The sequence below is a fragment of the Nannospalax galili genome, unplaced genomic scaffold (genome assembly GCF_000622305.1).
Source record: "Nannospalax galili isolate Female #2095 unplaced genomic scaffold, S.galili_v1.0 scaffold88, whole genome shotgun sequence".
NCBI lineage: Eukaryota > Metazoa > Chordata > Mammalia > Rodentia > Spalacidae > Nannospalax > Nannospalax galili.
The window spans coordinates 439,462-453,776 of NW_008358908.1; the positions used below are offsets into that span (position 1 = coordinate 439,462).

Below are 14,315 nucleotides of genomic sequence, written 5' to 3' on the forward strand. Positions count from 1 at the left end.
CTAATCAGAAAGAGCTGCTTAGATGTAAGACTTCAAATCTTGGTCTGCAATACTGTAGTGCCCACCTGTAGCTAAGGGAGACAACCAGCTATTGTTCTAAAATGATGGATAAATTTGTTTTCTCCCCCTGTCTAGAAGCATTTGAGAGGGAACTAATACTGATTCTAACTAATCCAACAGCTATCAAAATATCTGAAAGCAAATCCTGAATCCATCACTTGAGTCCAGCCTTGGCAGACAAAAGAAAAATGAGGGGGAACCCAACAGAGGGATGCTTTTGGAAGCTCTAGTCAAGAAATCCCAATGGACTCTGATATGAACATTTGAAATTTGCCCTTTTGACTATTTTCTGGTTCCCTGTCTAGAACTTGTAATGCTAATTACTCTTGCCTTTACTTCTTCACATCTCCTATTCACGATTTAAGGACTTTCTTTTCCCCTTAGAGATAAAAGTTATGCAATTTGGGAGTCTTTCAGATAGAGCCACTGAAGAGGTATCCCAATTGCCTCACCCTGCATCCCTGTTCAGCATGGAAGAAGCCAGAGTGGTCTGCGTCCTGATTCCCTATCAGCAATTTGGGGAACCTCTTCAGAAGATGGTGTGATAAGAATAGGAGGTAGGAATTGGCTAGCCAGTTAGGGTAAAAAAGACCCCCCCAAAAAAGTAGCTAGTTTCTTGGCTAAAAGTAACAATGTCCTTTGCCTTCTTAGCAACATACTCTGTTTCAACACCTAAAAGAGAAAAGTATTTGGGAGCTCTTATCTAATCCCTAAAAGATTTTAGGATTACCGCTTCAGGGGGGTTATGTTAGAGTAGCAAAGAGCCCCATTTTTTTTTAAGAAAAGGAACGAAGGAAAAGAAAAGAAAGGAAGGAAGAAAGAAAAAAAGAGTACACAAAGTTGTCAGAAAAAAGCATTGGGAAAATATGAGAGGTGTTGGAGGGGAGAGAGTGGGCATGGATTTGATCAAAACACCTTATATGTAGGTATGAAATTCTCAATAAAGTTTTTTTTTCAAGTTAAAAAAAATGTGGTGTTCATTTGGCTCTGCTTTGTGGCTTATTCAAATTCCATGATGGTCTGGGACTCAATGAATTCATCTTAGTCTAAAGTAAAATAGGAGCACATTTTTACTGAGTAAAATTAAATATATCACATCAAGTCTAGTATGTACTACCATGACCTTTCTATTACCCTGCATGTTCTCCTTTCACCTCAACAATATCCTCTCATGGTGACAGCTACAGTCTTTCTCTAGCTTCATAGACCAGCCTCCTCCTGTCTTCACCCTCCTGACCAAATGAGATTTCACAGTCTATCATTTCAGCACTGTCTCATTAGCATTCTTTCTTCCTTACCTCACCTGATGCCATTTAATCTGTCCTTGGTCAACGTGCACCCATGAAGGAACAGAAGTTTGTTGGGGGTTTTTTTGTTGTTGTTTTTTGGTTTTTTGGTTTTTTTTTTTTTTTTTGTGTGTATGCGTGTATTGACTGCATGTATGTAAGTGCACCTGGAACTTGCTGTGTAGATCAGGCTGGTCTCACAGAGATCCACATGCTTCTGCCTCCCCTCCTGAGTGCCAAGTCTGAAGTCTGGTTTCTTGTCTTCATCTAAGTTTTTTACAGATGCAGAAGAAAAGTCCTAGCAAGCTAAACTGATTCCATCATAAATCATACTGGATCCAAAGTGGGTCATTAATCTCTTTTCAATCCCTGGTTCTACAAATCATGTGTGTCTCCAGTTAGCTCACTCTGCTGTATCTGATTCTCCTCAACTTTAGATTTCTTGTTCCCAGAAACAAATCTTTCCTTTCACTTAAGTGTGTAAACTCAGCAGACACCACCTTCCACTTGCAGTCACAAAATATCTAAGCCCACCACCAATGCCTATGCTCATGGCCTCCTCCTTTCCTTGGGTTGCACTAAAGAAATATTCCTTTACATATGCTCTGGAAACTATCCCACGGCAAACCTTGGATTATTAATTATCCTCTTTGCCTCACCCCCCATGCTACTTGCTTTCTCCCATCGGCATGTGAACAGGAACATGCCTCTCTGCTATAGGAGGAAAAGTCTCTTCTGGCCCCAGTATCCCCTTGACCTCCTGGCTTCTGTCCTCTCCTTCACAGTCAAACTTATAGAAAGGAGTTTCTGTTCTTGCTTCATCTCTAACGCAGTGTACTTAGGCTTCCATTTCCATCATTTTTCCAGATGGGTGTATGCTAAGGACAATCATGTAACAAAAGTCAAACATATATAGCTCTTCTCTTACTTGATGTCATGAATGTTTGACACAGCTGACTGCTCCTCTACTCCATTTGACTTCTGTAAACAATACAACTTTCCCTTTTATCTTTGTGATGTCATTATCTTTCTCTTCCTCTTCCTCCCATACCATATACTTTGACTTCACTGATCACTTTCTTTTCTAAATCTTATATGCTGGGTTCCTCATTAAGCATGCTCTCTGGTGACCTAATCTACTCCCACTGGCCACCTAAAATGTTTATATTCTCAAACTTACTTCTCCACCCAAGTCTCTTTTATCTGAGCTCCAGGCTCAAGTAATTAGTCACATATCTAAAAGTGAATAATGATACCCTCTCTTCCCAACTTTCTCCAACACCACCAAGGTCAGGAAATTCCATTACCATGGTCAGGCATGAACCCTAAGCCATATCCTTCCTGCTTTTCCCTCAAAGTCAATTAATCAACTCATTCTATCAATTCTTCCTCCTAAATATCATTCAGATCTATATATTTTCCCTAGTCTTAATGCTATCAACCTAGAGTAAATCATTCTCTTCCTCCCAGAATACTAAAATTCTTACCCTACTGTACAGTTCATTCTCCATTATGCAGCAAGAACAGAACAAAGAAAGCAAGAATCTGATCATGTTACCTCACTGTGGAATAGAATAATGATTCCCCATTGTCTATAAAGTCCAAAGTTTTAATACACATGAAAGTCCGTATGATCTGCGGCCAGACTAACTGTCCAGCCTCATCTTGTAGTCTGATGCCCAAGCCTCCATCTTCTCCCAGGCTTAACCACACACTAATTTGTTCTTTAAGCATATCACACCTTTATTTTGGGGTCTTCCATATTTCTCCCTGACTAAAAATAAATACCTACTCTGATATTGTGCTCTTCTTCAAATGGACTGCTATTTATTCTGCATATCACACTTTAAGCATTGATTTTTAGGAAAATTATTTCTGAACGTCTGTTTTAATTTTTTTTGGTTCTATTTTATTTATTCTAATTTTATGTGTATGAATGGTTTGCCTGTGCATATGTAAGTGCACCCTTGTATGCAATGTCCATAGAGGCCAGAAGAGGGTGTTGGATCCCCTGGAACTGGAACTATGGATGAGTGTTAGCCACCATGTGGAATAGAATTCTAGTCCTCTGCAAAAGTAGTCAGTGCTCTTAACCACTGAGCCATCTCTCCAGCCCCCTGAATGCATGGTTTATGCCAAGTTCTGTTTCTTATGCTGTCTGTATGCCTTTCCTTTTCTGTTCTTTTTATTTGCGGGGGGAATCTTTTAAATGCTACATAAGCACTTTACTATTGAGCTACAGCCTCAACCTCCTATACCCCTTTCTGGCTCCTAGTGTATTTATAAATTGTTATTATTCATTTTCCTTGTAAACTATAAACCTTATTATGACAAAAGCTTGATCTTGCCTTCCTCATATAAGTACCTGCAGTATTTGCCTGGTCCCTCACACATAAAAGGCATCAATAGAAGTTTATTGAATGAATAAGTCAATGGTTGTAATGACAGCAAGAGATCCTCAGAAGTTAAAGGTATCAATCAAGCTCTAAGAAATAAAATTCTGAGTGGGAAAGACTACATGTGAAAAGTTCTTATCTAAGAAATAGTTCATCAAAACATTTCTTAATAGGCAAAACAGAAAAAAAAATAAAAGAAGACTATTAAAACTTAAGCACTAGAACTTGCAATCCATAAAACATATTTTTTGTTTTGGTCCAGTTTGGTCTTTGAGGAAAGTTAAACAGTTATATACTTACACAAAGGCTAGGAACAAGACTAGACAGGTTAACATGTCTCGGGGCAAACATGTGAAGCTGCTGAAGGCAGGAGATGGCAGCTGCCTGAACAAGGGAGTCGGAATGGTCCTGGGTGATCGCACAACCCACTAAACAAGAAGAGCGGATGGTAGAAATTGTTGCTCCATTCCCTAACAGCAAAAGAAAAGAAAATGTAAAATATAATCACGTTTCTAGTATCAAAAAAAAAAATCCCTAGAAAGTAATTATCTTCCAGATAACCCTGCTTGCTATTATTATTCAGATTGTTTAAAAAACAAAAATTCTGAAAAGAACACAAATATGATTTTGAACCACATAAAGCAGTAATTCCTATCTTAGATATTTATTCCCTGAAAAATTATACTATCCTTTATGGCTACCAGTTTCTTGCAAAAGACCCAGAAGATTTCTCAATCTGCTGTTTTCTGCTCAACTAATGCTACTACCTTCATTATAATAACTTTAAATATTGTTTGCCTAATAATACTAATGGAAAATTTTACAGAGGTAATTAAAGAACATAAGTTACATGCTCTCTGCATATAATTTAATTGTCAAATGTAAGCATCTTAAATTTTTTCTAATGTAAAACAAAATAATTTTATGTACATATAAAGACCAATCAAGAAAAATCATATAATCATATATAAAAATAGAACGTTGGGAAAGTTCTTAACCTCTCTTTACTTTAGTGCTTTATCTGGAAAATGGGGGTAACACACATCTTTGATTGTGTCATAATTAAATGATATAAATGTAAATAAAAAGTTGACCCCTTGAAAATATTTAATAAATGGAGAGGAGAAAATGATTTATGCATTCAGAATACAGTCACAATGTTTTTCTGACTTCACTCTTTAATTTAGACATTAATAAGATTAGTTGTGAGTGATAAGAATATAGCTCTAGAATTCCAAACGTTCCACTTATAAGTTGAGTAACTCTAGACAAATGATCTTCTCTGAACTTGCTTCCTCAGAGACAAGTAACAGACTTTAGGGCAGTGGTTTTTCAAACTGTGTTCCTGACCCTTAGAGATGAAAAAGAGTAAAGCAAAGTTCATGGCACTCCAGGCCAAAAGAACTTCACTTTCATTTTTGTTTTCAGGGGCTCCAAGGTTCTTAGCCTTTGTGTAAATATGAAAACCTTTACTCTGCTCAAGATTTTAGAAAACACTGTCATGGTTTGTTTATGGATTTAAAAAAATGGCACATGGGGCTGGAGAGATGGCTCAGCTATTAAGAACAATAGCTGCTCTTGCAGAGGACCCAGGTTCAGTTCCTAGCACCCACATGATGGCTACCAAACATCTGTAACTGGAGTTCCAGAGGATCTGATGCCTTCTTCTGGCGTCCTCAGGCATTGCACACATGTGGTACCTTATACACATGCAGGCAAAACACACATAAAATAATGTTTTTTTTAAAAAAAATGGCACATGTTGAGGCTGGAGAGATGGCTCAGCAGTTAAGAACACTGGTTATTCTTGCAGAAGACCCGGGTTTGAATCCCAGCACCCACATGGCAGCTAACAACTGTCCGTAACTCCAGTTCCAGGGGATCTGACAGCTTCTTCTGTCCTCTGCGGGCATTGTATGACATGGGTGCACTTACCTACATGCAGGCAATACATGCATACACATGAAATAAAAATAATAAATAAAATATTTTAAAATAATGTTTAAAAAAATATGCAGTACACAGATGATGGTTATTACAAAGTGTTTGCAAGCCACGTGATAGTGACATTCAAGAAATTGAAAGATACTATGTACTTTCTTTCAAAATGAATCTCCTTACCTTGCAGTTCTGGTCCAACAGTAGTTATTATAGCACCCAAGCATCTACCCAAACACTGATGAACTTCTGTGTGTGAAGGTGGAACTGTCAACAGCAAGGTGAGAACCAGAGATAACGTGGGTTCCACATATCCTCGATACATTGGGCCACTAGAATCCACTATCAAAGCAAGTGAATGAAGAGACCAAGTCTAGAATAAAATAAAACTTTATTTTAGTTGTAAGGAACAATTAAAGCATACTGAATTGAGTATACTAAATTGTTACATATTTATTTGTGTACATTTTTCGAGGTAAGATCTTGCTGTATGCTAGGCTGGCTTGAACTTGTAATTCTCCTGCCTTAGTCTTCTAAGTGCTGCCACGTGTCACCATGCATGGCTTACATGTGTGTGCTCTTAATATTTTTAGACATATCAATGTGAACTGGAAAATTAAGATTGCCAACTACTTTCATTCATGCTTTGACGCCTTTACTGCAGTTATATATATGAGAAAACAGAGATAACAAAACTAAAGAGCAAAATTTGATTCAATCAATGACTCTAAGAACTGGGCTGAGGTAATAAGGAAGAAAAGAATGATGTTAATTGGAATAATGTATCAATGCACCTAACAATAAAAGGAAATGCAAAAAAGAATAAATTCAAAGGACAATAAACAATAAAATGCTTCAAAGAATGTATGTAAAAAGGTTTAATTCTTGGAATAATGCAGACATTGAAATTATGTTGAAAAGCAAAAATCTTACTAATCATCTATTACAAATAAGACTCCTAAAATAACAAGGAAAAAACATATTACATTTTTCCTAGCAACTTAACAGTCATAAGTATTATTTTAAAATTTCATGTCAGAAACCAGGCATGCTGGCATACCCCTTCAGTAGCAGCATTCAGGAGACAGAGAGAGGCAGACAGATCTCTGTGAGATCAATGCCAGCCTGGTCTACATATCGAGTTCCAGGCCTGCTAGGGCTATAGGGAGACCTTGTCTCAAAAAATCAAAAACATAAACAAAAAATTCTGTGTTAGGTATGGTGGTACATGTCTATAATCCTAGCACTCAGGAGGCTGAGGCAGGAATGGCAAGTTTGAAGCCACTTTGGGCAAAATACAAAGACTTTGCTTCAAAAACAAATGTAGAAAAAAACTTCAGTACTACATACCTGTACTTCCGGGGATGTCCCATCTTGTGCTAGAGCCAATAAAATGCTGACACTAGTCTTCAGGTGTTGCCCTGATCCTATACCACCAACATAACGATGCAAACAACCAAGGGCTAATGAATGACCAGTCCTAGATACAACATCTCGAGCTGACTTCAACCTGAAAAAAAGACTATGCATCAGAGACTGATTTCTCTATTTTCTTCTAGAAATTCAGTCTCATGAATTATACATACACCCAAAAGGAAAATATTCTACTTCCATTCACCACCCCAAATTCCGATTTAGCTTTAACTCTGTTAGGCTGGGTTTCCTCTTCCTGAGCTTCATTCCAGAAACTATCCTAAGGCAGTGATCTGAAGCAGCTGTAGTGTGCTCTGTTTGCTTCTTACTCCCCAGAGATCACTGGCTACTACTATCTAATATCTGAAAATCATTTCACTTATTGTTATCTTCTTTTCTAGCTGTTCAAGACACAAGACTGAATCTGCCCTATTCCCATAAATGGCTGTGAAGGTCCTTTATGCTTTTAAATGTGTATTTGAGGGGCTGGAGAGATGGCTCAGTGGTTAAGAACACTGGTTGTTGTTCTTGCAAAAGACCCAGGTTCAAATCCCAGCACCCACATGGCAGCTAACAACTGTCCATAACTTCAGTCCCAGGGGATCCAACAGCCTTTTCTGATCTCTGTGGGCATTGCACGACTCGGGTGCACTTACCTACATGCAGGCAATACATAAAAAATAATAAATAAGCCGAGCGTGGTGGCGCACGCCTTTAATCCCAGCACTCGGGAGGCAGAGGCAGGCAGATCTCTGTGAGTTCAAGGCCAGCCTGGTCCACATAGTGAGTTCCAGGACAGCTGGGGCTACAGGGAGACCCTGTTTCAAAAAGACCAAAATAATTAATAATAATAATAATAATAATAATAAATAAAATTTTTAAAAAATAAAGTAACATTTTAAAAAATGTTTATTTGAAAAATCCAATTCCTTCATTTTAGTCACATCTAACCAATAACTCAAGAGTTTAAATGGAACTAACCTCAATATTTCACTTCTGTCAACAGAAAGGTTCAAATTAAAAGTACGTGTGTAAAGTCAAACATAGTGGCACAGACATGTATGTAATCACAGTACTTGAGAAGTTGAGGCAGAAGGATTATTAATTCAAGAGCAGTTGGGGTATTGAGCAAGAGGGTCTCAAAGCAAATAACAACTATGTCAAAATCCCAAGCAATACTCATTGATTCTTTTTTTTTAATGTGTATGAATGTATTGCCTGCATGTATGTGAGTGCACCCGTGTCATGCAATGCCATGGAGGTCAGAAGAGGGCTTCAGATTCCCCTGGAACTGGAGTTAAGGACAGTTCACAGCCACCATGTGGGTGCTGGGAATCGAACCTGGGTCCTCTGCAAGAGCAGTCAGTGCTCTTAACTGCTGAGCCATCTCTTCAGCCCCTCATTGATACTTTTAAAGCCATAAAATGATTCATAATCCTGTACCAATATAGTCTGTTATATTAGACAAAAATACCACTAAGAACAGCACCTAAAATAACGAAGAAGCCCAGAGAGCAACCTGAAATGCATCTTCAAAACTATGTTTTATAACACTGCCCCTCTGGTGCTGGGGACTGAGTGAACAGCTGCTGGTATGGTAAGTACATGTTCTACCAATGAACTACATCTACTAGCAACTATGCATAACTCCAATTCCAGGGATCCTCTTCTGGCTGCTGTGGTCATTGGATGCATGTGGTACACTTACATACATTACTTGCAGGCAAAACATTCATACACATAAAAATAAATACGTTTTTAAAAAACTTAGTACTAGTGACCATGAAGGTATGTAGCTTCCTCATTGCTGTCCGGGATCACTTCGTCTTGAGAAAACCAGCTGCTATGTCACAAGGACATCCAAGCGTTTCCTTGGAGAGGCCACCATGGCAAAGAGCTGAGGCCCCCTAGAAACAAGAAGCAAGATCTTCCTAGGTGTGTAAAAGGGAATGCTTCAGCCTCAGGGAAGGATTCAAGGAAGTGCAGAGCTAGCCAATCCTTCCAGTGCACCCTAATGAAAGTGAAAGACCTTGCTCACAGACAGAGTGAGACAACATAATTTTACTGCTTATGCCATAGTATTGTAAGAGACTCTGTTCTTCATTAGATAACCAATATCTCTGTATTTGGATGCTTACTGAAGTAAAAAAGCCACATTTGAACAACAACAAAAAAAACAGCCTAGTACTTTAGATTTGACAGAACATGATTAAATTTTTAAAAATCTCGGTTTCCTGCAGACTTACTGTATATCATTGTTTTCATCAACAGTCTGTCTTGCTGGTATGAGCTTCCATGAGAAGCCCAGGTGACCTATACCTGCAGATCAGTCAACTCTATTGCACATTGAAATCTTGTGCCAAATTAGCATCAAGTTGAAAATTAACAGGACTTAAAAATAGGAATCATCTATAAACCATTTATTATATCTTAGACTATCTGCTGAACAGATTAATACAGCTGAGAAAATAAACCCTATATTTTAGCTCACTGAAAACAACAAATTGCATCTAGGGAGCTTTCTGATCTATATGATGTTTTAGAATTCACAGATTACATTCATTCATTTTTTTTTTCAATTTTTAAAGATTATTTATTTTTATTCTATGTGTATGAATGCATTGCTTGCACGCATGTATGTAAGAGCACTCGTGTCATGCAATGCCTGATGAAGTCAGAAGGGGACATCAGATCCCCTAGACTGGAGTTACGGACGGTTATTAGCCATCATGTGGGTGCTGGGATTTGAACCTGGGTCCTCTGCAAGAGCAGCCAGTGCTTTTAATTGCTGAGTCATCTCTCAAGCCCACATTCATTAATTTTTTAAAAATTATGTGTATGTCTGTGTGTGGGTACATGCATGTGTGTGTGGATGCCCACAGAGTCCAGGAGAAGGCATTGGATTCCCTATCCTGTAGTTATAGATGATTATGAGCTGCCTGATACAGGTTTGGTATGTTTACTGTTCAAAATACATAACAATAAAGAATGATCATTTATATAACTCAAATGTCATTTCTAGACTGACCTTGATTTTTGGCTTCTCTCCTTGAATACCTGATCAACAATTGGATAGTATTTAGTAACTGTGTCTGCATCATCTCATCTAATTGTACTTGTTTGAATCTCTGAAATCATTCTTTATAATTAATATACGAAAACCCCTTAAAACCTAAAGTTTAACTTTATTCCTTTTCCCCCTAATTTAAGAGATAAAAACCTTGCTGGGTGTGGTGGTACACACTGTTAGTCCCAGCACTTGGGAGGCAGAGGCAGGCGGATCTTTGTGAGTTCAAGGCCAGCCTGGTTTAAAAAGGGGGTTTCAGGGCAGCTGGGGCTAAAGGGAAACCGTTTTCCAAAAAAAAAAAAAAAAAAAAAACAAAAAAAACCTGATGGTTATTAAAAAAGTGATGCCACATTCCAAGAAGTAATTACAAGAAAGAACAAATGGGGACAGAGTAAAAGAAGGCAAAAAGAAGAGAATGGTTGAAGGCCTTATTTTAACTAGGTGCACAAGATGGGGAAGTCTTCACTAATGTTCTTCCTGATAGTCAGATGACAAGCTCTATACACCTCAAAAGTGCTTAACATATTATACCTCTCCCAACTCTAGAGGTCAATTACTGAATTAAAAATTCAGGTTATAAAAATCAAAAAATATTGTCATATGCTATTCTCCCATGTGGAAAATCCATAGTCCAGGAAACAACTACTGATTACTTAAAAGATATCTCAGTGTGTTGAACTTGTTAGTAAACAGACCCACTTACTTGTCAAAGCTATATTGGGCCATTCGAGCAATAAAAGTTGCTTCTCCTACCACCTGAGCCATTCTTCCAAGAGCTTCCCCTGCTGCACACCGTAAGATGGGATTTGGGTTGTCAAGAGCACCCATAACCAGTGTCAGAGCAGACTTACGAACTTCCTCAGGTCCTAAAGTACTTTTGTTTTCAGCTAGGCCCTACATTGATTTAAAAAGAAATAAGGATGACAATTCATAATTCATGTTAACTAAAAGAAAAGACATGCTACAATCTTTGTAAAAACACGTATGTCTTCATACATTATTTTTCTCAGTGAGCTTTCATATGTATGTGCTATGATTAGGGTTAGTACCTCGTAAATGGACAGTGATCACTTCTTAAATATAATGTCAGAGCATAGTAACAATCAATAGTCCAAGTCCATGTCAGAATTTCTATACAAAGACTAATACTTAATGTTCTTTTGTACATAAAGGGCATTGGTAATATTAAATTGCACATTATTCAACTGATTAAAAGGTATCACTCTACATTTAACATGTGTGAAACTTTGATCCATTTGTCTGAAATTCAAAGAAAAACACTTATGGGGTTCACATTTGTAATCCTAGCTACTAGAGAGGCTGAGGCAGGAGGACTGCAAGTTATAAGGTCAACCTAAGCTTCCAGCAAGTTCAAGGCCAACCTGGACAACTAGCAAGACCATACCTCAAAATAAAAATTAAAGAAAGGGCTGGGGATATAGCTCAGTGGTAGAGTACTTGCCTAGCAATGTAAGGCCCTGGATATAAATATATGACTAACTACAAAACAAACCCCCTGTAATTATGTATTAAGTACACAGTTAACATATACACAAAGACAAAATGTGAAAGGAAAAAAAGTCCCAGTAACTGAATATTGACATAGGTTTGTTCTCTGTTCTAGCTGTACATACTGCTTTGGAATTTAATTTACTCACCTGAGATGAAAAAAAATCTAAGTCATGGTGCCAGCAGAAACTGCTAACTACAGCAGAAGCATTAGTATATCTATGAAGAAAAGCACAATCTGCACAGCAGTATTAGAGTCCCCTATTCTCTGATCTAATAAGGAACATCATGACCACCTCACCTCTGTTTTAGTGCTCAGATGTGTCAGTCCCTAAATAGGGCATATATCAGTGGGTACATAACACAACCTTTTTTTCTGTAAGCAATGCCTATATGCCTTTTCCATCAATGCTTACAAAGTATGACTTTAGACATGTTCATTTAAACACCTGTATTTATGTTGTACTGAATTTTATTTTTAGAGCATTATCCTATAATAACCTTAATGCTAAATCATATAAAAGTTTTCAAATCTACAATGAAAGGCTGGATATTATGATGCAAGAATTCTGATGAGCTAGGGAAATATTTGTTATTGTAGCTCAAAGTATGGAAACTGACATTTGAAAAAGATTAAAAGCATTGCTTTATATGTAAGTTAGTAAGTAGCTAAACCAGAAAATAATCTCTCCATGTAACATTCTTTCATGTGCATAACTCATCCTCTCCTGATTTACATTTTAAATCACAAATAGAACTTAAGATTTGCTTAGTCAATCTTCATTAGAAAAATCAGATCTCATTAAACAGAAATATTGGCACTTGTAAAATTCGAGGTTCAAGTAGAAATAAGGACTCATTAAAAAAAAAAAAAGAAAACACTGACCTCATTACAATGAGCTCACTATAAAGTTTCTAATAACTTTATCAAGCTAATTATTTATTATCATTTATTAAGATGATATAAAGCACTATTATCAAGTCCATATATATAAATATTGTGTTATAATAATATTGATATGCCTGGCTTATGAAAATGCATTAACATCTTTCAGAATATGATGTTCTAAAAGCAGATACCTTCAGTGCACTAAGAACAGCAGTAAATATATTAAGCTGCACAGCCTGCTGGCGGACACCTTTGGCTTGTTTAACACATTCAGCAAAGTGATCCAACATCTGTAACCTATAATAATAGGATAAGATCACATTAGCGATTTTTAATTTAAATATGGCTTAAAAACAAGTAAGAGTATAAACTGATTATCAATTATTCTCCTAGACTATGTCCATTTATTCCCACAGCTGATGCAAACCAGAATTTTACCCCCTGAATTAATATATACTCATGTAGTTAATTAAGTAGAACAAGAATAGAAACTAAATATTAATTTTCAATTAGCAAAACTAGACCATAATTTCAGAGTTCTTAACAACAGTGTCCAAGAAAGTTCCTGGCTTATAGCACACAATAGTTTGCATCCTGAAAGTCTTCTCAGAGGCTATGTGCTAAACACTAGCTCTCCAGGGCACAACTACTAGAAAGTGATGGAACTTTAAGAGGTGGGCCTAGCTAGAGGGTTTAGGTCACTGGGGACAGGACCTTGAGGAATAGTGGGACCCTGGTTCCTTCCCCCTTTCTCTCTCTTTGCTTTCCAGCCATGAGATGAGTAGTTTGGCTCTGCCATGTACTTCCACAATCATATGCTGTCTTGTAACAGAAGAAACATCAATGGGACCATTTAATATGGACCAGAATCTCTAAAACCTTCATAAATTAGTTAATTGTTTCTCCCTCTCCCTCTTCCTCCTCCCCATCCCCCTCTCTCTCCTTCTCCGCCTCCTCCTCTTTTTGAAAAGGGCTCACTATGTTGCTTAGAACTCTCTATCCTTCCACTTCAGTCTCCAGAGTGGCAGGTATTATATAGACATACATCAACTCACCTCCTCTTCAACGTTTCTTGAATAGAATAGAATAATAATCATTATCTATCTCTGTGGGTGGTTTTTAAATGATAAAAAAGTGGCATAATTTTTTACTACATATTTTTAATTTACTTGATGTGTATGCTTGGGTGCATACGTGTGCAAGGCATACATGTGGAGATCAGAAGACAACTTGTGGAAGTCATTTCTCTCCACCAGGTGGGTTTCAAGAATCAAATTCAGGTTGTCAGTCTGGGCAGCAAGTTTCTTTACCTGCTGAGCCATCTAATCCACCCTGACATTTTTTTTCTTTTCCTCTTTCTTATGTTGATACAGGCTCTCTCTAGGTGGTATAGCCTAAGTTTAAACTCTACACAGGCTAGGTTAATCTTTTTACTTAAAAATATCTTACATAGAAGAAAATCGTATCCCAGGTCCTAACCTATCAGAAGCTATTGGGAGATTTAAATAATGATTTAACTTTGGCCAATTTTTCAAATGTTAAAAAAAAAAAAAAACCTAACAGTGAATTTCACAATTAGCTGTACAACGTTGGGAAAACTACAAAGTCTTGGATTTAAATTTCCTTAGATTTAAAGCAAAGGATGTTCAGTAGATACAATTTATCAAGTTTTTTCACCTTAAATATTCTTCAATATTTATGTGGGAACCAAATGGTCTTAAAGATATTAAGTATGAAAAACAAATAATTCAAAAGTA

General features: G+C 37.2%; 1 protein-coding gene across 2 annotated transcripts in view; it reads right to left on the reverse strand.

The window, feature by feature from the left end:
• The window catches only part of Heatr5b (HEAT repeat containing 5B), a 129,179-nt gene that overhangs the window by 61,429 nt on the left and 53,435 nt on the right, over positions 1-14,315 (reverse strand). For both annotated transcript variants that reach the window (XM_029558388.1, XM_008822591.3), the window contains 5 exons: positions 12,750-12,855; positions 10,864-11,054; positions 7,031-7,190; positions 5,864-6,053; positions 4,043-4,212 (listed from right to left, as the gene is read on the reverse strand). In XM_029558388.1, the coding sequence (XP_029414248.1) occupies positions 4,043-4,212; positions 5,864-6,053; positions 7,031-7,190; positions 10,864-11,054; positions 12,750-12,855 (817 nt within the window). The remainder of the gene's footprint in view (positions 1-4,042; positions 4,213-5,863; positions 6,054-7,030; positions 7,191-10,863; positions 11,055-12,749; positions 12,856-14,315) is intronic.